General features: G+C 41.7%; 1 protein-coding gene across 5 annotated transcripts in view; it reads right to left on the bottom strand.

Moving 5' to 3' along the window:
• Positions 1-2556: 2556 nt before the first annotated feature.
• Positions 2557-26772, bottom strand: part of PIK3R3 (phosphoinositide-3-kinase regulatory subunit 3) — a 275432-nt gene continuing 251216 nt past the window's right edge. For all 5 annotated transcript variants that reach the window (XM_055585999.1, XM_055585998.1, XM_055585996.1 and 2 more), the window contains 5 exons: positions 25109-25251; positions 20790-20966; positions 14659-14733; positions 14017-14187; positions 2557-6282 (listed from right to left, as the gene is read on the bottom strand). In XM_055585999.1, coding sequence (XP_055441974.1) covers positions 6084-6282; positions 14017-14187; positions 14659-14733; positions 20790-20966; positions 25109-25251 — 765 coding nt within the window. In that variant the 3' untranslated portion in view covers positions 2557-6083. The remainder of the gene's footprint in view (positions 6283-14016; positions 14188-14658; positions 14734-20789; positions 20967-25108; positions 25252-26772) is intronic.

Here is a 26772-nt window from a genome sequence, read left to right as displayed (position 1 = left end):
GCATCATACCATGGCTGGAGGAGGGGCAGCACATCTTGCAGCAGTTCATGGGAGAGAACTGCGCCCAACCCAGGAGGCTGGAAATGGGGGAAGGAAGGGGTCTGGGGTGATTGGGCACAGAGGTGCTAAGCATCCTGTAATGCTTAGGAAACTGCCCCAAGTACCAGCGGTGCTCCCCTTGAGAAACACTGCCAGATTAGCCCGACAGAAATGAGGAGCTTCTGGAAGGTAATTGCAGGGAAGTGGTATAATCATATTTAGGTTTTAGGACTCGCTGGCTGCAATGTAGAGAGGTTCAGGGCTGGGGGTAAGTGAACCAGGGAGAAAATCATATAGTAACCCCTTCCAGTGTTCTGGACCAGGATGCCAACAGTGAGGAAGGTCCCCAGAGGGAAGGGGCGTGTAGGGAGCCAGGTGCATAGACAGACCTGGCTGCTATCAGCCAGGAGATGATAATTAAATCCACAAGAGTAGAAAGGGACTGTACAGAAGACCTGTGCAGGAGGAAGAGGTCCAAGCCCTTGGGGTTAGCTGAGGAGGGAGCCAAATGAACAGAGACCCAGAACTCAGGAGAAGCCAGGCTATTTTAAGAATTTTGTGCTTTAGAGCAATTGAAAGTTAATGGTTTTACACAAGTTCAGATTTGGATATCTGGGGCATGGGGGTGGGGGGCAGCTTGTTTGGTTTTTTTAGTTCCCTGGCCAGAGACTGAATCTGGGCCCCAGCGGTGGAAGTCTACATCTTAGTCCCTGGTCTGCCAGGGAACTCCCCAGATTTGTATTTTGAAAAGATGAATCTGGTTGCTATGATGAGAATGAATTTGAGGAAGCAATAATGAAAGAAGGGAAGCCTTCCAGTATTAAGGCTAGAGATGGTGAAACATTGAAGTTGGAGAGAAGCAATGCCTTTGATATTTGGAAAGTAAAACTGATACGGGTTGGTGGTGGGTTTTATGTAGACAAAAAGCAAAGGTATCAGAGATGACTACATTCCTGATCTACATAACCAGATGAAATTATGTACTTCCATTCACTGAAATATGAAATAATGAAAGAGAATCAGGCCTCAGTGGTGACCCTGCATTCAGTATTCTGAGTATGAGGTACCTCGCAACATAGTCAAGGCAGCAGAAACGAAGACGGATATAATTGGTCGAGAGATGGTAGGTGACTTCATGGAAATGGATAAAACTGCCAAGAAAAAAGCATAAGTGAGAAGGTGGCCAGAGGAAGGGAACTTCCTTGGTGGTCCAGTGATTCAGACTCCACGCTTCCAATGCAGGGGGTACAGGTTCAATCCCTGGTTGGGGAACTAAGATGTCACATGCTGCGTGGTGCAAAAATTTTATTTTAAATAGGAGCAGTCAGAGATGCAGGAGGAAAACCAGATAAATTATCATGGAGTCAGCAGCAGTTTTTCACAGAGAATGGTCGTCACAAATGCTGGTTACCAAAGACATCAAGGAGAGCAGTTTCAGATAGCAGTGGGACCTGGACTGAAAAGCTTGAGGAGGTGAGGATATAAAGACAAAAACCTAAATGTTTTTAAAAACGTTTCCCCTGAAGAGAGAAAGGATTGAGTAGTGATTGAGCAAGTAGAGAGATACCCAACCAGCTGAGAGGAAACAGTAAACTCATGGGAGATTCCTGAGAAGATGGGAGAAAAAGAGGAGTCCAAATACAGCTGGAGAGACTGGCTTTGAGGAGGAGGAGGGCTAAACAGGTGAGAGGGAGAGGAGTTATGTGGCTGTAGACCACCTACAGGTGTGGTGGTAGGAAGGGAAGGGCATTCATAGCCAAGCATATGTTTCCTCTGTGAATAAACTCCTGTGGGACATCCAAGGGGCCAGTGGCACTATCCACACAGCAGGTGGAGTTCAGGAGAGAGGACTGGGCTGGAGATAGTCTGAGTATCCCATGCTGAGAGTGGGACGAACTCTTGGAATTAGGGGAAATTATCCATGGTTTCTAGCACTGGCCTTGAGGGTGCTCTGTAGCTAAGGATAGCGGGGAGGAAGAATATAGGCAAGGTCATTGAGAACAACAGATCATCAGCCTTCAGTCTGATCTGCAGTTCAGCACGCGTGGGTGGGGCCTGAGTGCCCGGGATAAGAACCGCAGTGCCTGTGGCCCAGGGGGGTGGTCATGTTTGCTGCGTTATGTTCCCAACACGTAGGGACCTCAACAGTTCTGTGGTAGGAGGCGACAGGGCCTGGGGCACAAGAGGACACACTGTAAGTCAGCCCCCATCCGCCACCCCAGCAACAGAACGTGCAAACACATTTCTGGGCAGAGAGATGTGATGAGAATCAACTCAGTGGGCTTTCTAATAGGAATGGGGTGGCGAAGAAAGGGCTCCAATGTGAACTTTCTCAGGGCTAGTTTCTGAGGCCCCAGTGTTGGTGGAAGCATTTCTGTAGCCCCAGTTCAGCCCCAGGACCGATCTTTTGGTGCTCATGGGAGAGAAGGTTTGGCAGCTTCAGGACTTTTCAGTACCCCAGTCATCTCCCTTTTGCCCCCACCCCAGCCCACCTCTCCATAGCATGAGAACAAAAAGTGCTTTATTGCAATGTCTTTATTGCATTATCGGAGCAAGTTGGCCAGACTGTCCCCTCTTGGGGAAGGTAAAAAACAAAAAGACCAAGTATCTCCCCTCGCCTTCCCCCCACCCTCCCCCACAACTGCACAGCAATGTCTGAACACACCTGGTGACAAGAACAATTTGCAAAAGTGGTCTAGGAACTACATTATGAACTGTCCCAACACAAGACATATAGTTGGCTTCCTTGTGAATCAGATATTTTTACGTAACTACATGAATTTTTTTGACTACATCAAAGACAACAGAAGAATAGGTTTTTCACAAGTAACAACAGGGCACCAAAGTCACATGCTGCAATTTGTAAGGAAACAAGGTTGTTTTTCGTCACAAGTGGCTGGAGCTAGAGCAAGGCTGAGCAGTTGACAGCAGAGGGCCCAGCTAGGCCCCCATCTGGACCCTCTGCTTTGAGGCCACTGAAGCCTCACAGAGAGCTAGCTAATAAGGAGTCTTAACTGGCAACAGAAAACACCTTGAAAAAACAGTAATTTGCCCAGATGCAGTTCTTGGCCCAAAAGGACCCATGAGGCTCGTTCCTTGCAGCAAGGAGACCCATGGAAGATACCACACTGGTTCTCAGAGCTTCTGCAAAGCCTGTGAGGGTCTCATCGAGGCTTGGAGACAGAGTAGGGGCGGTATCAGAAGTCCTCAATCGTGGCCAAATTAGGGGTAAGGACACTGCTAGTCTATAAAGGCCTGAGCTATGGTCGAGGCTTAGTTAGCATCTGTGGCCAGATGGAGACAAAGCATTGTTCTGTGATGAAAGCTCCACCCAGAATAGATAGGCCTCTGACCAGTGTCCAGACAGCCCTGAGCTGCTTCCATGTTGGTGGCCAGCTTCCCTAGCCAGGAAGACAATGAGCCCCTCTGGTCTTGGTCTGTTTCTTTACCCTCTGCCTCAATGAGACTGCACCGAAGATGCCAAGAGAGAATCCCAGGGTCCAGATCATGGGATAAGACACGGAGCTAAGTTCTGATGAAGGAGGCCAGGACCATAGAATAAAGGAGCTGCATACTACCCCTCCCAGTGGTTAGTAGACTGGTCCCTCTGCTATTTCCACTGGTCAAGATCTAGCAAATCATGTGGCAACTAGTCAGAAAAGAGACTTTCAAACTTCTCAAATGATCCCTATGTCTTAGTTCCCACAAAGCAACAAATTCAAGAATGAAAAACAGGAAAGCAACAAACAGGTGAAGGAATGTAGGACTTAAAAGTGAGTGGCCTCCTCCACAAGCCAGCCCAAGTGCAGGCAATAGACCGTGCTTGCTTGCTCCCTATGCGCCCTTAGTTAATGCTGCCTGACAAGCAGCACAGCATGGTTCAACACTACAGCATGTATCCTGGTTCTTGTTTTCTTTTAAGAGAGAACCAGAACACACTAAATTTTAATACCAGAAAGAAGGCATTCCTGGCACCCCATCTTGAGCATCTAACTGTTTAAGGCACAAAGCCATCAGGCATGCCTCACAGTAGTTGGTCTGGCCTTATTTCTCAGTAAAACTCTTAGCAAGATTTCAATCTGGCCATCTGGGGAAGGAATGTCCAGCTGGCTGATATCAGTTAAGGGCTCAGATTAGAACAGCGACACTGGAGGAGGTTTCATTTGTCTGCCTCATCCAATCCTGAAACTGCAGCGTAACCAAGGAAAAGCCAAAGATATGCCCCCTTTCCTTTCTGTTTTCATTGTTAGTAACGGGAGGTTCTCCCCCAAATTTTGATCTATGTTGTGGCACATTCTAGATCCTGTCACCAAGATAAGTGCTCAGGGAAAGCAAAATTTCTTTCTTTCATCCTCCAAACTAGAGCTTCCCTAGGTGTAAACCTGATTCAATAAGACTCGGATATTGGCTTCCCTACTCAACCAGGAAGCCTGGCTGCACAGCTTTGGGCTCCAACAGCTGACTCATTCGAGCCTATTGCAGCTCTAGGATTGGCTCAGAGGCAGCTGGACTCTTTTGTTTGTCAAATGAATGTTGATTGATGGGGGTGGAGCACGATGGAGGTGGGAGTAGACGCTGCCCCAACTCCATCTGCCCAGCTTCACTCAGCTGGAAGGCTAAACCACATGAAGCAGAAGGTTCCTGGCCTAAAGTCAGGGCCGCTGGAGCATGAGGACAGTCTGTGCACATCATCTTAATGGCAGGATCACAAAAAAGGCAAAGAACAGCTTCCAGATGACTTCAGCTAAGAGTCTGAATGCCAAGCCATCCTTTCCTCTCCTTGCAGAAGTTTCAGCAACCACTGTCTGGAAGCACAAGGGTGGCATACGGCCCTTGCTGGGGACACCAGAGCCCCGGGCCTGTGACCTACTAAAGTCCCTGACCACACCTGACTCCCTTCTAGCCACAGCCCTAGCCACCTATGGCTCCCCTGGCCCTACCCAGAAAAGCACAGGAGATGACGGGAAATTAAACACGTTGACTGTTTCTGCAGGGCCTTTCAACTTGTGGAAGCACAGAGAAGAATGTTGTTCTAGATCATTATTTGGTATATCAAGCCATCTAAAAGCACTGGATTGCACCTTTTCTTTACTCATACACACAAGTTACAAAGGTTTCACACAACAGATCATTCTTTAGGCTAAGAAAACACCACCACACAAGCACCAACTTCATTTTATAATTCAAAGCTCACCAGCCCACAAAAAGAACACTATTCCTCACCTCTGAGAAACAAGGGCAGGGCAAAAGGGAATTACACTGACCAATTTTAGTGTCTGCTAAAACTAACAGTCTCTAGTTTTCCTTTTATTTTCAAGTTTTGGTTCAGAAGTGTGCGTTCGGATACTAGTGCCTCCATCTTCCTCCACGCCTTAGTCTGGCAGCAATCATTGTTTTGCTGGGACCAATATGGTTTCTAAACATAATGCTTCTTTAGAGAGAGGAGCTACTGAGATGCTGACACCTGAACTATACTCATTAGGTACCTCAGGTTGAAAGTTTTTTTTACCCACAGATTACAATTCTTTAAATGAAATCCCAAGCCTCCTCATTTTCCTTTGGTTGTCTTTTTCACCAAATGCCATTCTACCACTGAACCAAAACCACCTTCTTTTTGGGAGGAAGAGAGACCGCCAGACCAAAACAGACTCCCAACAGGGCCAAGCCCCTCCACAGTCTTAAAGCACCTTGGCCTCTCAGAAGAGGACAGGGACTCCTCAGAGGCTTCCAGATACAACCCCCACCCCAATCAGACCTGACATGTTCTGCTGAGGGTGCCTGGCTAAGTAAAACAAAAACCCCAATGAAAGACTTTCCCAAAAACCAGCATCTGCTCCCAGCTTCCTATGTCAGTGCAGTGGCACGGCTGAGTCCCCGAGAACCCCAGGCCCCGTACGTCCCCATCCTGGCCGGCTGCTGCTCGGCTCCACTTCACATTCACAGAATCACTTCTTGTGCAAAACAAGCAGTCTACGTAGAAAGAATGCCCTCATAGTCTAATAAAAACTGTAGAAAAATTTTGCGAGAGAGCCACTGCTCCCTCTTTATCTGCAGAGCGAGGGCATCTGTGCGTGGACAGGGTAGGCGAGCCTGACGTTGAGAGAGTCGTTGTGCTGCACGAGGGACGTCTGCTGGTAGTGGAGCACCAGCTCCTTCAGGGAGCTGTACAGGTTGTAGGGCTCTGCGAAGCCGTAGCCCCGAGCAGTGCTGTAGATGACACAGTGCTTCACCTCTCCATCGGCGCTGCAACGACACAAGACAAGACACCGCAGGGCATGAAGGCAGAGGGCAACACAAGGGGCCCTGAGACCAGAAGTCTGAGAGGGGTTGTTCTGCAAAGCAGCAGCAGCCTTTCATCCATCGGAGCTTGTATGATATCACACCACTGTGTCCCCCAGCCCCTTCCACACTGGTCACAGAGACACCCTTCACTTCCCAAGACTTGGTGGGGCTAAAATGGCTGGCTGCATTCAGTCACTCAGCTCTGGACCTAAATTAGGTAAGAATGCACTGGAGGGGGCAAACCAAACCAAAAAAAAAAAAAAATAATATACAAATCAGATGTTTTTAAAATAGTCACAAGATTGTGCAACAAGCACTACTAATTCCAGAATATTTTTATCACCCTAAAAAGAAACCACGCAGCCATCAGCATTCACTGTTTTCCTCCCTCCCCTTAGACCCTGGTGACCAGTAATCTACTTCCTGCCACTATGGCTTTGCCTATTCTGGACATTTATATAAACAGAATCACACAGTATTACTCAATCTTTTGTCTGGCTACTTTCACTTGGCACACCATTCTCAAAGTTCTTTTATGTGGTATCATGTATTGAGACCTCATTTCCCCTCAGGGTTGAGTAATATTCTATTGTATAGATATGCTACAATTTGGTTATCCATTCATCAATTTATGGGTCACTTGGATTGTTAACATTTTTTGGCTATAATGAATATTTATGTACAAGTTTTTGTACGGACACATGTTTTCAGTCCTCTTAGATGTATACCTACCTAACAGGGGAACTGCTGAATCATAAATGAAACAAACTTTTTGGGAATTCCCCAGCAGTCCAGTGGCAAGGACTCTGCTTTCACTGCTATGGCCCCGGGTTCAATCTTTCATTGGGGAACTAACATCCCACAAGCCACATGGCATGTACCCCCACCCTGCCTGACAAAGAAAGTTAAACCTTTTGAGGAACTGCCAAACTGTTTTCTGAAGTGTTGCACCACTTTAAATTCCTGCCAGCAGCTTTCTCCACATCCCTGTCAACACTTGTTATTGTCCATCTTTTTGATTATAGTTATGTGGTATCTCATTGTAGTTTTGATTTACAGCTCCCTAATGACTAATAATGTTGAGCATCTTTTCATTTGTTTATTAACCATCTTTATATCTTCTTTAAAGAAATGTCTATTTGCCATTGCCCATTTTTAAACTGGGGCAGTATGTCTTTTTATTAAGAGTTCTTTATGTATTAGATACTAGTTGATTAGATGTATGATTTGCAAATATCTTCTCCCATTCTGTGGGTTGTCTTTCCACTTTCTCTATAGTGTCCTTTGATGCAGACAGTCTTTAATTGTGGGGAAGTCCAATTCATCTTTTTGTCGCTCGTGCTTTTGATGTATAAGAGACCACTGGCCATTCCAAAGTGACAAAGATTTCTGCCTATTCCCTCCTAAGTGTTTTATCTTTTAGCCCTTACTTTTAGTTATATGACACATTTTGAGTTAGATTTTGTATGTGGCATGAACTGGGGGTCCAAATTCATTCTTCTGCACGTGGCTCACCAGCTGTCCCAGCACCGTGTGTTGAAATGACTATTTTTTCCCCTTTGAATGGTTTTGAGAACCTTGTTGAAAACAAACTGACCATAACTGTAGGGGGTTATCTCTTGGCTGTCATTTCTATTCATTGATTCACATGTTTAATCTTATGTTGTGCTGTGCTTACTTACTCAGTTGTGTCTGACTCTTTGCAACCCCATGGATTGTAGACTGCCAAGGCTCCCCTGTCCATGAAATTCTCCAGGCAAGAATACTGGAGTGGGTTGCCATTTTCTTCTCCAGGTAATATTCCCAACTCAGGGATCGAACCCGGATCTCCTGCATTGCAGGATTCTTTACCAGCAGAGCTATCAGGGAAGCCCTCAGTTCAGTTCAGTTCAGTTCAGTTGCTCAGTCATGTCCAACTCTTTGCAACCCCATGAACCACAGCACGCCAGGCCTTCCTGTCCATCACCAACTCCCAGAGTCCACCCAAACCCATGTCCATTGAGTCGGTGATGCCATGCAACCATCTCATTCTCTGTTGTCCCCTTCTCCTCCTGCCCTCAATCTTTCCCAGCATCAGGGTCTTTTCAAATGAGTCAGCTCTTCGCATCAGGTGGGAAAAGTATTTGAGTTTCAGCTTCAACATCAGTCCTTCCAATGAACACCCAGGATTGATCTCCTTTAGGATGGACTGGTTGGATCTCCTTGCAGTCCAAGGGACTCTCAAGAATCTTCTCCAACACCACAGCTCAAAAGCATCAATTCTTCGGCACTCAGCTTTCTTTATAGTCCAACTCTCACATTCATACATGACCACTGGAAAAACCATAGCCTTGACTAGATGGACCTTTGTTGGTCAAGTAATGTCTCTGCTTTTTAATATGCTGTCTAGGTTGGTCATAACTTTTCTTCCAAGGAGTAAGCGTCTTTTAATTTCATGGGTGCAGTCACTATCTGCAGTGATTTTGGAGTCCAGAAAAATAAAGTCTGACACTGTTTCCCCATCTATTTGCCATGAAGTGATGGGACCGGATGCTGCTCTGCTGCTGCTGCTGCTGCTAAGTCGCTTCAGTCCTGTCCGACCCTGTGCGACCCCATGGACTGCAGCATGCCAGGCCTCCCTGGCCATCACCAACTTCCAGAGTTTACTCAAATCCATGTCCATTGAGTCAGTGATGCCATGCAACCATCTCATCCTCTGTCATCCCCTTCTCCTCCTGCCCTCAATCTTTCCCAGCATCAGGGTCTTTTCAAATGAGTCAGTTCTTTGCATCAGAGGGCCAAAGTATTGAGTTTCAGCTTCAACATCAGTCCTTCCAATGAACATTCAGGACTGATACCTTTAGGATGGACTGGTTGGGTCTCCTTGCAATCCAAGGGACTCTCAAGAGTCTTCTCCAACACCACAGCTCAAAAGCATCAATTCTTCGGTGCTCAGCTTTCTTTATAGTCCAACTCTCACATCCATACATGACTACTGGTAAAACTATAGCCTTGACTAGATGGACCTTTGTTGGAAAAGTAATGTCTCTGATTTTTAACATGCTGTCTAGGTTGGTCATAACTTTTATCTTATGTTAGTACTTCACAATTTTAATTACTACAACTTTGTAGTTAAGTTTTCAAATTGGGAGATGTACTTCAACTCTTTCTTGTTCCTTCAGGATTATTTTAGCTGCTCTGGATCCCTTGTATTATTATATCAATTTTAAGATCAGCTTGTCATTTCTGTACAAAGCCAGCTGATACTGTTTATGGGGATTATACCGAACACACAGATCAATGTGGAAAGTACTGCCATCTATGAACATGGGATGTTTTCCCACTTATTTAGAATTTTTTTTAAGTTGTTTCAATGATGTTTCATAGTTTTCACTGTATAGCTCTTACACTTTAAACCTAGGCATTTTATCATTTTTATGCTATTACAAATAGTATGTTTTCATTTCATTTTCAGGTTGTTCACTGCTAGTATACATAAATACAACTAATTTTTGTTTTCTAATCTTTTAACCTGAACCCTGCATTTATTAGTTCTAATAGTTTACTTCTTCCTTTCTAATCTGGATGCCTTTTCTTTTTCTTGCCTAAATGTCTCAGCTAGAATTTTCTGTACAATGGTTAGAAGTGGTGAGAAAAGACATCCTTAATCTCTTCCTGCTCTTAAAAGTACTCAGTTTTTTACCACTAAGTATGATGTCAGCTGTGGGTTTTTCATGTCCTTTATCAGGTTGAGAAATGCCCACCTATCTCTAGTTTTTTCAGTGTGTTTTAACAAATAACAGTGTAAAAATACTTCTTCTGAATCTACTGAAATAATTAGTTGATTTTTGTCCTTAATCTATTTATATGGTTTATTTACACTGATTTTTTTAATGTTGAATCAACTGGCATTCCTAAGATGAATTCTACTTAGTCACGGTTTATGATCCTTCTTATATGCTGCTGGAGTTGCTTTGCTACTGTTTTGTTAAAGATTTTTATGTCTATATTCATAAGGAGTATGCCCTCATTAAACGAACTGCGACATATTTGCTCCAATTTTTTGGAAAAGTCTGTGAAAGAATTGTATTAATTCTTTTTATAATGTTTGGTAGAATTCACCAGTAAAACTAACTAGACCTGGGGTTTTCTTTGTGGATAGTTTTTTAAATTAGTGACTCAATTTCTTTACTTATTATAGTTCTATTCAGATTTTCTACTTCCTGTTAAGTCAGTTTTGGTAGTTTGTGTGCTTCCAGGCATTTGTCTCTTTCATCTAGGTTGTTTAATTTGTTAGCATATAATTATTTCTAGCATTCCATCATTATTTTTTTTTTAATCTCTGTAAGGACTACAACGAGTGTCCCCTCTTTCGCCCTGATTTTACTAATTTGTGTCTTCTCTCTCTCCCCTATAATGTGTATGTGTGAGAGTTTAGCTTTGTTGTTGTTCAGTCATTAAGTCATGTCCAACTCTTTGCGACCCTATGGAATGCAGCATTACAGGTTCCTCTGTCCTTCACTATCTCCTGGACTTTGCTCAAATTCATGTGCATTGAGTTGGTTTGCTCAAACTCGTGTCTACTGAGTCGGTTCATTTCATCCTCTGCCACCCCCTTCTTTTGCCTTCAATATTTCCCAGAATCAGGGTCTTTTCCAATGAGTCAGCTCTTTGCATCAGGTGGCCAAAGTATTGGAGCTTCAGCATCAGTCCTTCCACTGAATATTTAGGATTGATTTCCTTTAGGATTGACTGGTTTGATCTCCTTGCTATCCAAGGGACTCTAGAGAGTCTTTTCCAGCACCACAATTCAAAAGCATCAATTCTTTGGTGCTCAGCCTTCTTTATAGTCCAGCTCTCACATCTGTACATGACTACTAGAAAAGAGGTTATCAATTTTATTCATCCCATCATCCTATCTTCCAGTTTCATTGATTTCCTCAATTATTTTCTATTCTCTATTTTATTTATTTCTGTTCTAATCTTTATTATTCCCTTCTTTCTGCTTGTTTGGGTTTAGTTTGCTCTTCTTTTTTCAGTTTCTTAAGGTAGAAGAAGGTAGGTTATTGATTTGAGAGCTTAAGTTATAAATTTCCCTTTTAGCACTGCTTTAGCTGTATTAGATAAGTTTCGCTATTCTGTGTTTCTCTTTTAACTCAAAGTATTTTCTAATTTCTCTTGTTTTCTTTTTTTAATCTATTGGTTATTTAGGAATATGTTATTTATTGTCCATTCTATGAATTTCCCAAATTTCCTTATTTTTTATTTCTAATTTCTTTCCATTGTGGTTATAGACAACATATTTTGTATGATTTCAACCCTATTTATTGAGACTTGTGGCCTAAACTGTGGTCTAGCCTGGATAATGTTTCATGTGCACTTGAGAAAAATGTTGTGTTCTGCTGTTGTTAGGTGGAGTGTTCTAAAGATGTCTCTGTGTGTGTATGGGTGAGTTCAATCGTGCCCAGCTGTTTGTGACCCCATGGACTGTAGTCTACCAGACTCCTCTGTCCATGGAATTTTCCAGGCAAGAATACTAGAGCAGGTTGCTACTTCTTTCTCCAGGGGATCTTCCCGACCCAGGGATCAAATCCACATCTCTTACATCTCCTGCATTAGCAGGCTGGATCTTTACCACTAGCACTACCTATGTCTAGTTGTTTTATAGAGTTGTTCAAGTCTTCTGTTTCCTGGTTGATCTATATGTTCTATCCCTAATCAAATTTCTTATGCCAAATGGCAATAACAATGTAAGGATCACAACTGCTCACTACCTAACTCATTCATTGTTGGCTACAGGTCTCTAGCCTGAGAAGGCTATAGAGTTAAGCAAGTCCTTAACTTAGTCCTAAGTAAATTGAAAAATCACTATAAGCAGGCTTTCTATAGCTGCAGTGGCTGGCAAACAAGTGGAAGTCTGTGATGCCAGACTCTTTTGCTTCCAATGTCCCCCAAGGTGAACCCCAACATGATATATGACTGAGACTGGTTTTCATAGGCAACAGAAATCCACACTACTGGTCAAGTCTATGGCTAAAGGGAAGGGAAAAATAATACCGCTCCCCAAGATACTCAAGCTGCTCCCTGGTCTCTCAGGAATTACCCGAGCTGCTGAACAGCACCTTCCACCAGCCAAGTCCTTAACCCACAAGGCTGCCACCCAGGGACCTGGATAAGGGTGAGGGGCTGATGCACTGAGCTTACTGTCTTCTTTTTATCGTTCTTACAGATCTCAGATCCCACAAGAGCCATCTTCTCCTGCCATTTCCACTCAGATAACTTGAGGATCTGAGCCCAGGTCACAAAGAAATGAAATGTTTCACATAGCTCTATCCAGGGATAACACTAATCGAATACCTCCCTTACATTTTGCCCACAGACACCCCACTATTCATCCTTTCCACGTCCAGCTCAACACCATCTCTTCCACAAAATCTCCCAACCCTTTCTCTACCAGACTCAGGTCCTCATGCACACAGCCTACTGGTGATAACTATGTCATGGTGATTTCATTTATCTTGGACATTTAACTGTGAAATGAAGAAAGTGTGGTGCCAAAAAAAAAAAAATGTGGGTTTTGAAACCAGGTAAAGCTGGATTCAAACTCTGCATGACAGGATAGATTGCTAAGGATAAGATGATCATGTAAAGCAGTCTGTTAATACAAGTGTCTTTTGTCTAGCCTCACCACTTTGTCCTCAAATCATTTGTGATCCTTGCTTGCCTTCTGGCCTGTCCAGCAGAAGCATTATTATAATAATACTAGTAAACAACATTTACTTATTATGTTCCAGCACTGATCAAAGCATATTATATCACATATATTAACTCATGTGATAGTTTAAAAACCCTTAAGTAGATATTACTATTATGCTTATTTTATAAAGAAACTAGGAAAAGAAAAGTTAAGTAATTTACCCTAGGTCACATTTATGGTTAAGTAGTAGAGTCAGGATCTGAATCCTGTATACCTGATCCCAAAGCTTCTCTCATGACCATCATACTATACCTCCTTTCTAGGTATTGGTCATTGTCAATGAAAACATATTAATAGCATAAAAAATACATATATATATATTACTTAAAAAGGCAACTGTTTTATATATATATGCTATACATAATATATAAATATATATATTATATATATTTTATAAATATATATATATATATATATATATAACAGCAAAATCTGACTAAGGCATAGTTAGTTGTCCCTAGAATTTCACTTTCCATTAAAAGGAAAATAAGCTTTTCCAAACAGTCATAAGAAAACATCCAACATTTTCTATCACTAACTCAACACAATACTATTTAAGTACAAAACTTAGTTTTTCTTCCAAAGTAAAAACAGTTCTATTCAATCAAGTCTTCATAATCTGACAACGAAAGCCAAGTTAGGCATGCAGGAGACTACTAAAGAATTAAGTGATCTTTTCAATTGAAAAATCTCCAATTATTTTTCAGATACCTGAAATCCAACAACGAACAACTGCAGGGCCTAGCCTGCTTACCATTTAAATTAAAATCCCCCAAATAATTTCAGATTATATATCTCCTAAAGCAACTAACTTTTCTTTGTACAAATATTAAAGGTCTAAGCCATGGTTACTCATTTTACCATACTTCAACTAATTTGATCTGAACTTTATGAGTGGTTGACTTTCTATTAATCAATGTAGAAGTTTTGAAAAGGTTATATCCCCAGAGAAGACTTACACCACAGAGCAAGCATAACATCCTTTCTTGCTACTCTCACGGATTAAGAATGCACCGTCAGGTTTCCCATAAAGCAAGTCCTCTGCTTGTACTCGGTTGATATCCTCAACAAACCAGGTTTTCTCATCATAATGGGGCAGGTTTTCATCTTCCTCATTGATAAAATAGGTCCTAAAAATTAAATGTTAAAATATTATTCTAACAATCAGTTTACTTATATCTAAAAGCAAATTCATGAATAAAACTCTCTTCTAAATCTTAACCACAAAATAACAAAGTAGAATTGCAAGTAGTTGGATTTTTGAAAAATAATTTCAAAAAATAAGATTAAAAAAAATTTCATTATTTGCTATCACGCAGAAAGCACAAAATTCACATGTCTCATCCAAGACTCTGACTTCTGACTGTCTAAATGAGCAATGCTTAAGTATCCAGGTTTCACATGGTTTGGCAGGTCTGTGAACTCAAGTGCCTATAGCATACTCATGAAGCAAATCAATTTAAAGAGGTGCAAAGTCCTTGATTCAAATGTCCTCAAATAACAGAGAGGACATTTGCTCAAGCAACTCAGCAAGCATTAAGAAGGCCCATGTCTTACAGTAGCAACAAAGCCCTCTGAGAAAAGGTACAGTGAGAACTTACTCATCAGCATCCTCATTCTTGATTCCCAGCCAGGCATTTAGGCGCTTCTGTCTCACTCCTTTGTGATTGAGCCACCTGTCAGAAGAAAGACACCAGTGTCAGAATCGGTGCAAAGGAGACACATCCGAGCCAACCAAACATCCAGGCCCAGGAGCTTGCTTTCCCCAGTCCCACTAAGAATGGCTAGAGATTTCCCTAAATTTAATAGTTTCTCTATTACTTTTCCTTCAACTTTCAGCAAAAAGGCAGAAACAGAAAGCTACTTGAAATTAGGCATGTCCCTCATTTTTCACTTTCCTTTTCTAGAAGGTTTTATCACCACAAGCACACACATCCTTGCACTCAAACACCATGGGACAGCTGTTTTTGAAATCGTTAGTTAGGTGAGCATGTGTCACATTTGCAATCTCCACTGAGCCACAGGATGCAATTCCTCCATGGCCTACGGTTAATACATTGAGTTTAAAATTCTAAAACAGAATTTCAAGGTCTATTTTTACACCCAAAGCAAGCCACAAGAAATTCAGGGTAGCAATCTGAGTAATTAATGCAAATTTACTTCATCACCAGGAAAATCACAGTATTTTAAAATATACCAACATTTTAGATGTAAAATGATATAAACCATTTCATTTAGCTTCACTGAGATGGATGATGGCCTAAAACTTGAGTATAAAAACTCTTTCATTCATCATCATCCCCCAACCACATCCCTGTTCATTCAGATCTCATCATAAACATCTCCTCGGGGAGGACTACACTAATTGTCCCAACTAAGGCAGTCCACCAGTCACTCTCTACACTTTTCCTTATTTTCCTTATCACGTATAAAACAATACATTCTAGAGACAAAACCTGAACAAAGCATCAAAGACCTAACATCCAATTAGCATTCTGTTACTAATTATGTGGTCCTTTTTTGTTTATTCTATAAAAGATATAAAGTTGAAGTTATAACATAAATTCAGTGCACATAAGATGAACTTATTCTCTTTACGTTCAGTTTCATTTTCAACTTAAAATCTCTAATCAAACTATAATTTTGTTTACTATGTACTATGACATCTCACTTAGTTTTTATCAGTTAGGGTCTTAGCTAGAAGGATAAGGCACAGTCAAACTGGTAGCTGAGGAGAGTTGACTATTTACAAAGGCCTGGAGATGTTTTAGAGAAACTCCCTGGGGCTAGCAATAGTGTGAGGCCAAGGTATCCTGGAATTGAAGAATCAGCTGTAGAGAGCAGTGACCTGAACCCAGAGAGGACCATCTGGGGAGTGCCACCTTTGGTAGAAAATGAGGACACAGCCATCTCATACGGATCACAAGGGGAAGAAGTTAGAATATAAAATATTCTTACTTTCCTTTCCTTCTGCCCTCTCATCTCCTGCCAGTGCCTTCAAATGGCCAAAGCTAATGAGAAGCCAGAGGGCAGAGAGATCCGCTTTCTTAGGCACAGAGCAGGGTAAAAAAAGAAGAGTAAAAATTGTGAAGGCAGATGGAAAATTCCAGCACACCCAGTGAAATGGATTAACAAATGGACTTTTTTCCCAGAACCTATGATCCTCTGATAAAGAGATGGTTTCCTGTACTCAAGGACTGTTTGCACGGCATAAAAGGATGGCTTATTTAGGATACATTTTAAGGTAAGATTAAACTAACTTTTGTAGTCACAATCTGTACCTTAACTGAACAATTACTGGCATGGTAATATCCTTCAGAATTCCTTATACACACTGCTGCCCCATCTCGCCTCTCTAACTTTATATTTGGGAAGTTGACTTTTGGAGCTATGTGTAAGATGATATTTAATCAAATTAAGTTTATGATATTCAATCTGGATCATAGTTGCACTCTCCTGAAATCTTTCTAGTCTCTAATATCTTACCATCTATCTGATCAGCTGTTTCTCCCAGCTTTTAAAAATATGATCAGCTGCTAATGACCATCTAATTTTTGATAACAATGTTAATTAGGGCACTGCTGTGGATGGACTGACGCACACTACATAGAGCCTGCTCTAGGATGGCAGTAATCATAGTTTATCAGTCAAGTTAGACTAAGTTGTACTATGGCAAGTTATTCTTTATTTTGAATTTATGAATTTAGGTTTATGAAAACCAGGAAAAGGAAGCAATAATCATGAAAACTAACTCCTAATGGAAAAGAATTGCAAATGAACCCCTTTTATAAAAAAGGAATTTTAAAGGTTTTTCGGAAATTCCCTGGTGGTTCAGTGGTTAGGACTTGGCACTTTCGTTGTCATGGGCCTGGCTTCAATCCCTGATTGGGGAACCAAGATCCTGCAAGCCACGGATGGCAGAGCTAAAAATAAAATTAAAATAAATAAAGGCTTAATTATATTTAAGAAATATTTTTTTCTAAAGAACAGCAGGAGATAAGAAAGCCTTCCTCAGCGATCAATGCAAATAAAAAGAGGAAAACAATAGAATGGGAAAGACTAGAGATCTCTTCAAGAAAATTAGAGATACCAAGGGAACATTTCATGCAAAGATGGGCTCAATAAAGGACAGAAATGGTATGGACCTGACAGAAGCAGAAGATATTAAGAAGAGGCGGCAAGAATACACAGAAGAACTGTACAAAAAAGATCTTCACAACCCAGATAATCAGGATGGTGTGATGACTCACCTGGAGCCAGATCCTGGAATATGAAGTCAAGTGGGCCTTAGAAAGCATCACTATGAACAAAGCTAGTGGAGGTGATGGAATTCCAGTTGAGGTATTTCAAATCCTAAAAGATGATGCTGTGAAACTGCTGCACTCAATATGCCAGCAAATTTGGAAAACTCAGCAGTGGCCACAGGACTGGAAAAGGTCAGTTTTCATTCCAGTTCCAAAGAAAGGCAATGCCAAAGAATGCTCAAACTACCGCACAATTGCACTCATCTCACACGCTAGTAAAGTAATGCTCAAAATTCTCCAAGCCAGGCTTCAGCAATACGTGAACCGTGAACTTCCTGATGTTCAAGCTGGTTTTAGAAAAGGCAGAGGAACCAGAGATCAAATTGCCAATATCCGCTGGATCATTGAAAAAGCAAGAGAGTTCCAGAAAAACATCTATTTCTGCTTTATTGACTATGCCAAAGCCTTTGACTGTGTGGATCACAATAAACTGTGGAAAATTCTGAAAGAGATGGGAATACCAGACCACCTGACCTGCCTCCTGAGAAATCTGTATGCAGGTCAAGAAGCAACAGTTAGAACTGGACAAGGAACAACAGACTGGTTCCAAATAGGAAAAGGAATACATCAAGGCTGTATATTGTCACCCTGCTTATTTAACTTATGTGCAGAGTACATCATGAGAAATGTTGGGCTGGAGGAAGCACAAGCTGGAATCAAGATTGCTGGGAGAAATATCAATAACCTCAGATATGCAGATGACACCACCCTCATGGCAGAAAGTGAAGAGGAACTAAAGAGCCTCTTGATGAGAGTGAAAGAGGAGAGTGAAAAAGTTGGCTTAAAACTCAACATTCAGAAAACTAAGATCATGACATGCAGTCCCATCACTTCATGGGTAATAGATGGGGAAACAATGGCTGACTTTATTTTTGGGGGCTGCAGATGGTGACTGCAGCCATGAAATTAAAAGATGCTTACTCCTTGGAGGGAAAGTTATAACCAACCTAGACAGCATATTAAAAAGCAGAGACATTACTTTGCCAACAAAGGTCTGTCTAGTCAAGGTTATGGTTTTTCCAGTGGTCATGTATGGATGTGAGAGTTGGACTATCAAGAAAGCTGAGCATCGAAGAATTGATGCTTTTGAGCTGTGTTGTTGGAGAAGACTCTTGAGAGTCCCTTGGACTACAAGGAGATTCAACCAGTCCATTCTAAAGGAGATCAGTCCTGGGTGTTCATTGGAAGGACTGATGTTGAAGCTGAAACTCAAATACTTTGGCCACCTGATGAGAAGAGCTAACCCATCTGAAAAGACCCTGATGCTGGGAAAGATTGAGGGTAGGAGGAGAAGGGGACAACAGAGGATGAGATGGTTGGATGGCATCACTGGCTCAATGGACATGAGATGTGTAGGCTCCGGGAGTTGGTGATGGACAGGGAGGCCTGGTGTGCAGCAGTTCATGGGGTCGCAAAGAGTCGGACATGACTGAGTGACTGAACTGAACTGACTTATTTTATATTTAAGAAATGAAATCCTCATTTAGGCATTCAAGAATATTCTAGAAACAGTACACTGGAATCTCAGCAGAAGAAAAATCTCAAAAAGTCCTTATGGGCTATATATATAGCAAGTAGTCAGAGAAACGGCCACACGCATAGGGGACTTGATGAACTAATGACAGTCTCTTCTTAGGTGCTGCAGAATTCCAACCTATTCCAACTTCAAAACAGGACCAAAGAGAGGTTGTATTCAGTATCAGGTAGCAGTACAACCAGTCTCTTCCAGGACTGACTATACAATTTCAGTGTTAGAGCAGATCAAGCCCATCAATCCTAGTGTTGTCTTAGGTAGAAACATCAAAGCATGGAGTATGGACACTGGATTGTTCTCCCTGAAACAATGGTTCCAAAAGAGGTAATGGTTTCTGTGTCTCCCTAAACATTCTAGCAGGATATAAGTAGGTCATGGCTTATCACCCATGATGGTACCTAAATTCTATTTTATATTTAGCTTACAGAACTTGTTAAAGGAATTTTCAAGGTCTAGTTTGCCATACTTAGTCATGCACCTAGAAATGGTAGGTTTCTCAGTATCTCATCACTTTCCAGGGCAAAGAAATGCTTCCATTCATTCCTTTGGTCCATGGCACAGCCTTCTGGGGCTTTTCTTTAGCTTCATCATGTGACCAGAACCATATAAATATTCCAAGAGCAGACACACCCTGCTTGTATACAAAGCCAGCTCCTGGCCTTGCTTCCAAAGCTCTTCTGTATGCCTGTGTGCTTGCTTGACTCTTTGGCCACAGTAGCAAACTGAAAGATCTCTAGAGAGGAGTGTTATTAAAAACTACTCAGTAATTGTTTGCTTCCAAAACAATCACCTTAAATTTTCCTCTCCTAAAACTCAACAGCCAATGTTCCAACCTTTAAACTTGTATTTTATCCCCTCCCTCCTTCTCACACAAAGAAACCCTGAAGTCTATAGAAAACCCAGTCAGAGGTCTTTACTCTGCCTCCTCCTGCCAAGGAGTTTGAACTGTGTTACATGCGTTAAAGTCACCCATAAACATATTACAAAACAGTCTATTCATTACCTAGAACTAAACCTAATACACTTTTATTTCTCACTGATTATCTCCTTCTATGAAGCAGTCATCTGGCCTAAAAATCTAATCAATATATCTTGTTCTGATAATATATCTTTCCATCTATACTTAGATAATATCCCTGCTGCTGCTGCTGCTGCTAAGTCTCTTCAGTCATGTCCGACTCTGTGCGACCCCATAGACGGCAGCCCACCAGGCTCCCCCGTCCCTGGGATTCTCCAGGCAAGAATACTGGAGTGGGTTGCCATTTCCTTCTCCAATGCATGAAAGTGAAAAGTGAAGTGAAGTCGCTCAGTTGTGTCTGACTCTAGCGACCCCATGGACTGCAGCCTACCAGGCTCCTCCATCCATGGAATTTTCTAGGCAAAAGTACTGGAGTGGGGTGCCAATCTAGCTAAATCATATAACATTCCATCACTCCTCAGGTGTGCCATTTTTCATAAGTGCTTTCAAATATTTCTATTACTTAAATAGAGAATTTTTCCCTTAAAAATAAAAACTCTTCAATGGACTATTCTGTATACTTACTTGCAGGTTCCCACTTTTAGTTACCTGTCAGGGGTAATTTCTATTTCTACGGTTTTTCTAGGTAACCAAAGATTCTGGGTTTTGTGTTTTAGGCAAACTTTGATTAATCTGCACTTTTTAAGCTCCATCACTGTTCATTTGTATGGATTACAGCCCTACCTCCTGATCGGTCCCACACGCTTGACTTTAGTTGACTGTAACACCCTACTACTAACAGGACCACTCTCCTAAATTCTTACAGTCCCGCTGGCCAGGTCTCAATTACAAATCTCTTCTTCTACCTCTAATGTCTCTCGTGCAGCAGGATCAGGTGGTGCTGGGGTGTCCTCCCCACAGGCCCAGAATACTCACACAAGGTGCTGATCTCGGATCTTGCGCAGCTGGATCAGGTCAGGTTTGATACTATTCATTTTTTTATCTATTTCTCGGTTATCCAAAGCTTGTTTCTTCAAATCCTGTTCAAGACGCATTTTGCTATCATGAATCTCACCCAGACGTGATTTCAACTTGTCATAATTCATCATAATTCTGTGAAAATATTTGACATATTAAGGCTAAAACAGAAACCAAGCAGAAGCGTTCTACAGCGTGCACATGGTCTAACACCCTCAATGTGGTGGACATCTGCTGTTTTTGCCTGGCACATCTTTATTCTCACCCCTCTGGGAAGAGCACCGTCATGTTCCCTGTAGGGAAGGGCTCCTGTTCCCATCTCAGATTCATTGGTGAACATCACACAACCCCTCCTGGCCAAGAAGAGTGTTCTCTTCCATCCTATCCCTGCCTCAGGCCGCAGTGACTTGTTCAGAAATCAGAATAATACCCAAAGTAATCCAATGACAGTCAAATCTAGGGCTCTTGCTAGAAATATTGTAGACAGATTCTCTCTTTCCACTGAGATTGTTAAGTTGTTAACATGTGATTCTAGGTCTCCCAACAGTTTATACTACTGCCTTGAAGGGAAAGCCTGCCTGAGGATGAAGCCAACACAGAATAAACTGAGCCAACAGACAGAGAACGAGGAGAATCCGGGCAACATTGTTTGGGCCCTGGCCCCAGCCATGACTGAACGAGTAAAGCTGGGTTACTGTGTGAACTAAATGTGCTCATAACATGTAAAAGGACCAGTGTCTGGGACATCTTGGTAAGCACCCAGTAGAGGATGGCCCTAAGCTTTTCCACCACACAAAGTTTTGCCGTGCTCTGAACCCTAAGGCAACAACTGTCCACAGTACTCACTTGTCACTCAATAATAAACAGTTTTATATTACCATTAAAAGTTCATCATGATACTTTAACTCCCTATGCAACTAAACTACAAGTTCTTTTCCATTTCTTCATTATTAATACTGGTCACTTATCGGTACTGTAATGTCAAGACACTCACACACACTCACACATATACACAGCCTTCTCTACCATAAAGTGTATGTGTGTGTGTGTGTGTGTGTGTGTGTGTTATTTAGTCCTCAGAGCATTTCAACAAGATTTTATCCACAGTTTTATGGAGAAAGAAACAAAGTCCAGAGAGTTAAGTAACTCAGTGAAGGCAACACAGCCAGGTGGCGCTAGTGGTAAAGAACACACCTGTCAATGCAGGAGACACAGGTCCATCTCTGATCAGGAAGATCCCCTGAAGAAGGGCATGGCAACCCACTCCAGTATTCTTGCCTGGAGAATCCCATGGACAGAGGAGCCTAGTGGACTACCGTCCATGGGGTCACAAAGAGTTGGACACGACTAAAGTGACTTAGCATGCATGCACAGAATTTAAGCCCATGGTTTAAGCCATTAAATGCAAAAAGAAATGTAAAAAGGCAAAATGGTTGTCTGAGGAGGTCTTACAAATAGCTGTGAAAAGAAGAGAAGCAAAAGGCAAAGAAGAAAAGGAAAAAGATACACCCATTTGAACGCAGAGTTCCGAAGAACAGCAATGAGAGACAAGAAAGCCTTCCTCAGTGATCAGTGCAAAGAAATAGAGCAAAACAATAGAATGGAAAAGACTAGAGATCTCTTCAAGAAAATTAGAGATACCAAGGGAACATTTCATGCAAAGATGGGCTCGATAAAGGACAGAAATGGTATGGACCTAACAGAAGCAGAAAATATCAAGAGAGGTGGCAAGAATACACAGGAGAACTATACAAAAAAGATCTTCATGACCCAGATAATCATGATGGTGTGATCACTGACCTAGAGCCAGACATCCTGGAGTGCAAAGTAGAGTGGGCCTTAGGAAGCATCACTACGAACAAAGCTGGTGGGGTGATGGAATTCCAGTTGAGCTATTTCAAATCCTAAAAGATGATGCTGTGAAAGTGTTGTACTCAATATGTCAGCAAATTTGGAAAACTCAGCAGTGGCCACAGAACTAGAAAAGGTCAGTTTTCATTCCAGTCCCAAAGAAAGGCAATGCCAAAGAATACTCAAACTACCACACAACTGCACTCATCTCACACACTAGTAAAGTAATGCTCAAAATTCTCCAAGCCAGACTTCAAAAGTACATGAACTGTGAACTTCTAGATGTTCAAGCTGGATTTAGAAAAGACAGAGGAACCAGAAATCAAATTGCCAACATCCGTTGGATCATCGAAAAAGCAGGAGTTCCAGAAAAACATCTATTTCTGCTTTATTGACTATGCCAAAGCCTTTGACTGTGTGGATCACAACAAACTGCGGAAAATTCTGAAAGAGATGGGAATACCAGACCACCTGACCTGCCTCTTGAGAAATCTGTATGTAGGTCAAGAAGCAACAAGTAGAACTGGACATGGAACGACAGACTGGTTCCAAATCAGGGAAGAAGTATGTCAAGGCTGTATATTGTCACCCTGCTTATTTAACGTACATGCAGAGTACATCATGAGAAATGCTGGACTGGATGAAGCACAAATTGGGATCAAGACTGCTGGAGAAATATCAATAACCTCAGATATGCAGATGACACCACACTTACAGCAGAAAGCAAAGAACTAAAAAAGCCTCTTGATGAAAGTGAAAGAGGAGAGTGAAAAAGTTGGCTTAAAACTCAGCATTCAGAAAACTAAGATCATGACATCTGGTCCCATCACTTCATGGAAAATAGATGGGGAAACAGTGACAGACTTCATTTTTGGGGGCTTGAAAATCACTGCAGATGGTGACTGCAGCCATGAAATTAAAAGACCCTTACTCCTTGGAAGAAAAGTTATGACCAACCTAGACAGCATATTAAAAAGCAGAGACATTACTTTGCCAACAAAGGTCCGTCTAGTCAAAGCTATGGTTTTTCTAGTAGTCATGTATGGATGTGAGAGCTGGACTATAAAGAAAGCTGAGTGCCGAAGAACTGATGCTTTTGAACTGTGGTGTTGGAGAAGACTCTTGAGAGTCCCTTGGACTGCAAGGAGATCCAACCACTCCATTCTAAAGGAGATGAGTCCTGACTGTTCACTGGAAGGATGGATGCTGAAGCTGAAACTCCAATACTTTGGCCACCTGATGAGAAGAAGTGACTCATTTGAAAAGACCCTGATGCTGGGAAAGATTGAGGGCAGGAGAAGGGGACGACAGAGGATGAGATGTTGGATGGCATCACCGACTCTATGCACATGAGTTTGAGTAAACTCCAGAAGTTGGTGATGGACAGGTAGGCCTGGCGTGCTGCAGTCCATGGGGTGGCAAAGAGTCAGACAGGACTGAGCAGCTGAACTGAACTGAACTTAAGCTATTAAGCTATACTGCCTCACAGCACTTAGTACTATTCTGAGGCACAAAAGTTCATTAACACTTGCTAATATGAGCAATAATTTTGCTTTCCCTTCATATGATTCAGGTTTATTATCTAGTTCTGCACCCCTCAACCCGCTGTTACTTGGCTCATTTTCTAACACTCCACTAAATTTGCTTGATAAAGGTTCCCAGTATTAGGTGCCAGATTCAATACTTCTCATGTTTCTCATTCTCTGTGTAATCTAATCCTTATCATCTACCATAATCTACACACTTTTGCCCCTCAAATCCTTTCTGTAGAGTTCCAAATCCAAATAACCAACTGCCTACCACTCAGACAATTCCATTTGGGTTCTCACAGGAACCTCAAAACTCACTGGTTCCCGCTCGAAACTCCCCTCATGTACTTCCCATTTTGGTGAATTACACCATCTCTTAGTCACTAGTACCAGAAATCTAGGAATCATCTTTGGCTTCTCCCACACCTGCCATATCTGGTCAGGCATATAGTCCTCAGCATTTCTATTAACTCTATTCACCACTATGTACTCTCAGACACTGTAACACATTCTGAAGCTATCAAGGAAAATAAGCCACCACCCTCACTCAACAAGCACACAGTTCTATGAATGTGATTTTCAGTAAACGTTACAGTAAGGATCAGGATCAGATGCTACAGAAATGGGGACAAAAAGCCCCTAAAACAGTCTAGGGAATCAGAGAAAATTTTCTAGAAAGTCATGTCTAAGCTGAGTGCTAAAGGGGTCAACAATTTAGGAGGATGGAGCAAGAATGCAGAAGAAGGTTCAGCTTGATACCATCAGTGTGAACAGCAAGTAACTCCATATGACAGGACTGTCAAGTTTGAGGAGGTAAAAGCAGACATGACAGAGGTGATTAAAGAAGAAAAACCGTCTTGGCTCACGGATGCACTTGGAGATATTAGGTGGATTTACCGTTCAATTTCCTTTTCATTCCCTTCTTTTCGAAATCGCTCAATATATTCTTTGCTATGTTGTTCTTGTGTATGACACTGCTCTTCAAATATTTTAATTGTTTCATTAAAAGCTTCAATTGCAGTCCTCTTCATCTGTATTTCCTATAGGATAAAAAAAGATAAACACACTTCATTATCTTTGTATTTCTTTTTGTAACCTTAGTCTTAAAACAAATCTTAAAATTCTAGTTATGATTCCATATGAGATCAAATTAAGGGGGCCAAAACAAGACCCTGCTACCATTATTTATATATGAAATATATCACTAAAACCCTAAAATAAAAGAAAAATAACTATTACCTGAAATATAGCTGAGAACCAAAGAAAGGCCTCTGAGCTGCTAAGAGATTAACCCTGCATGGGTACCCTGAAGACAAGATAAAGTTCCTCCCTTGTAACTACTGCAGTACTGACCCCTAAAAAGTGCTGATGGAGTGAAGAGACAGAACGGAGTTCATGCACCAGCATGCAAAACCTTATTTTCCAGAAAAGCCTTACAGAGTCTATTTAGTCTTACTTCATTTCTAAAGCATATCATTTTTGAAATAGATTCATTAGTAGATTCATCTCATTAGAAGCAGAAAATGAGGAAGGGGAAGAAAGCTGCTAAAATCAGATGCAAAATAAAATGAAAAACTAAAAACACCACAAAACAGAAGTCCAGGAGGCTAAGCCACTCACACTAGGGTAAGTGGTCCTCCATGTTCCAATGAGCTCTGAGGGTATCTGTACACTTTAGCATCTGAATCATGACTCCCCTAAAATTTTCAAAGAGGGTTAAATTTTGTTTACTTTAGAAAGTCAAGAAAATATGTGTAAAGGTCTAGAAAGACTGCAATCCTGAACGTTTATAAGTTTCAAAGTTTCAAAGCTTATGGGACAATTCATCAACTATTTAGCACTGATTAATTCCTTTTTTAATACTTTTATTTGTCTTATTTATTATTTAGTTAGTTTTGGCTATGCTGGGTCTTTTGTTGCTGCTTGGGCTTTTCTGTAGTCATGGCAAGAGTGGGCTACTCTCTAATTGCAGTATGCAGGCTTCTCATTATGCGGGCTTCTCATTATGGTGGCTTCTCTTATTGCAGACCACAGGCTCTAGGGCATGCAGGCTTCAGAAGCTGTGGCAAATGGGCACAGTAGCTGCAGTTCCTGGGCTCTAGAGCACAGGCTCAATAGTTGGGGTGCACGGGCTTAAGTCGCTCTGCAGCATGTGAGATCTTCACAGACCAGGGATCAAACCCATGTGTCCTGCATTGATAGGAGGATTCTTTACCACTGAGCCACCAGGAAAGCTCTGAATAATTTCACTGGTTATTTTCAACAACTTATTAATAGATTAATTTGACTGATTAATTTCAACAAATGATTACTGAGAATCCATTACACAGAAAGTATCATGTGGTGTTAAAGAGAGTCACAAAAGGGGCCTGCCCTCCAGGATTCAGAATACACAGGCAAAATAGATTTCTGAACTTTAATAAGGTTTTGTTTCATGTCATGATAGAGGAAATAAAGTGGGGTGAATTAGTTACTTATTGCTTTACAGAGACTTCATGGAGGAGGCAACATCTGAGTCAGGTCTTAAAGAATTGGGGTAGGAAAAGAAAATTCAGCATTGC

This window comes from Bubalus kerabau, chromosome 6, assembly GCF_029407905.1.
Source record: "Bubalus kerabau isolate K-KA32 ecotype Philippines breed swamp buffalo chromosome 6, PCC_UOA_SB_1v2, whole genome shotgun sequence".
NCBI classification, from domain to species: domain Eukaryota; kingdom Metazoa; phylum Chordata; class Mammalia; order Artiodactyla; family Bovidae; genus Bubalus; species Bubalus kerabau.
Note: the sequence above shows the minus strand (reverse complement) of the source record. Positions and strands in the feature narration are given on the sequence as shown.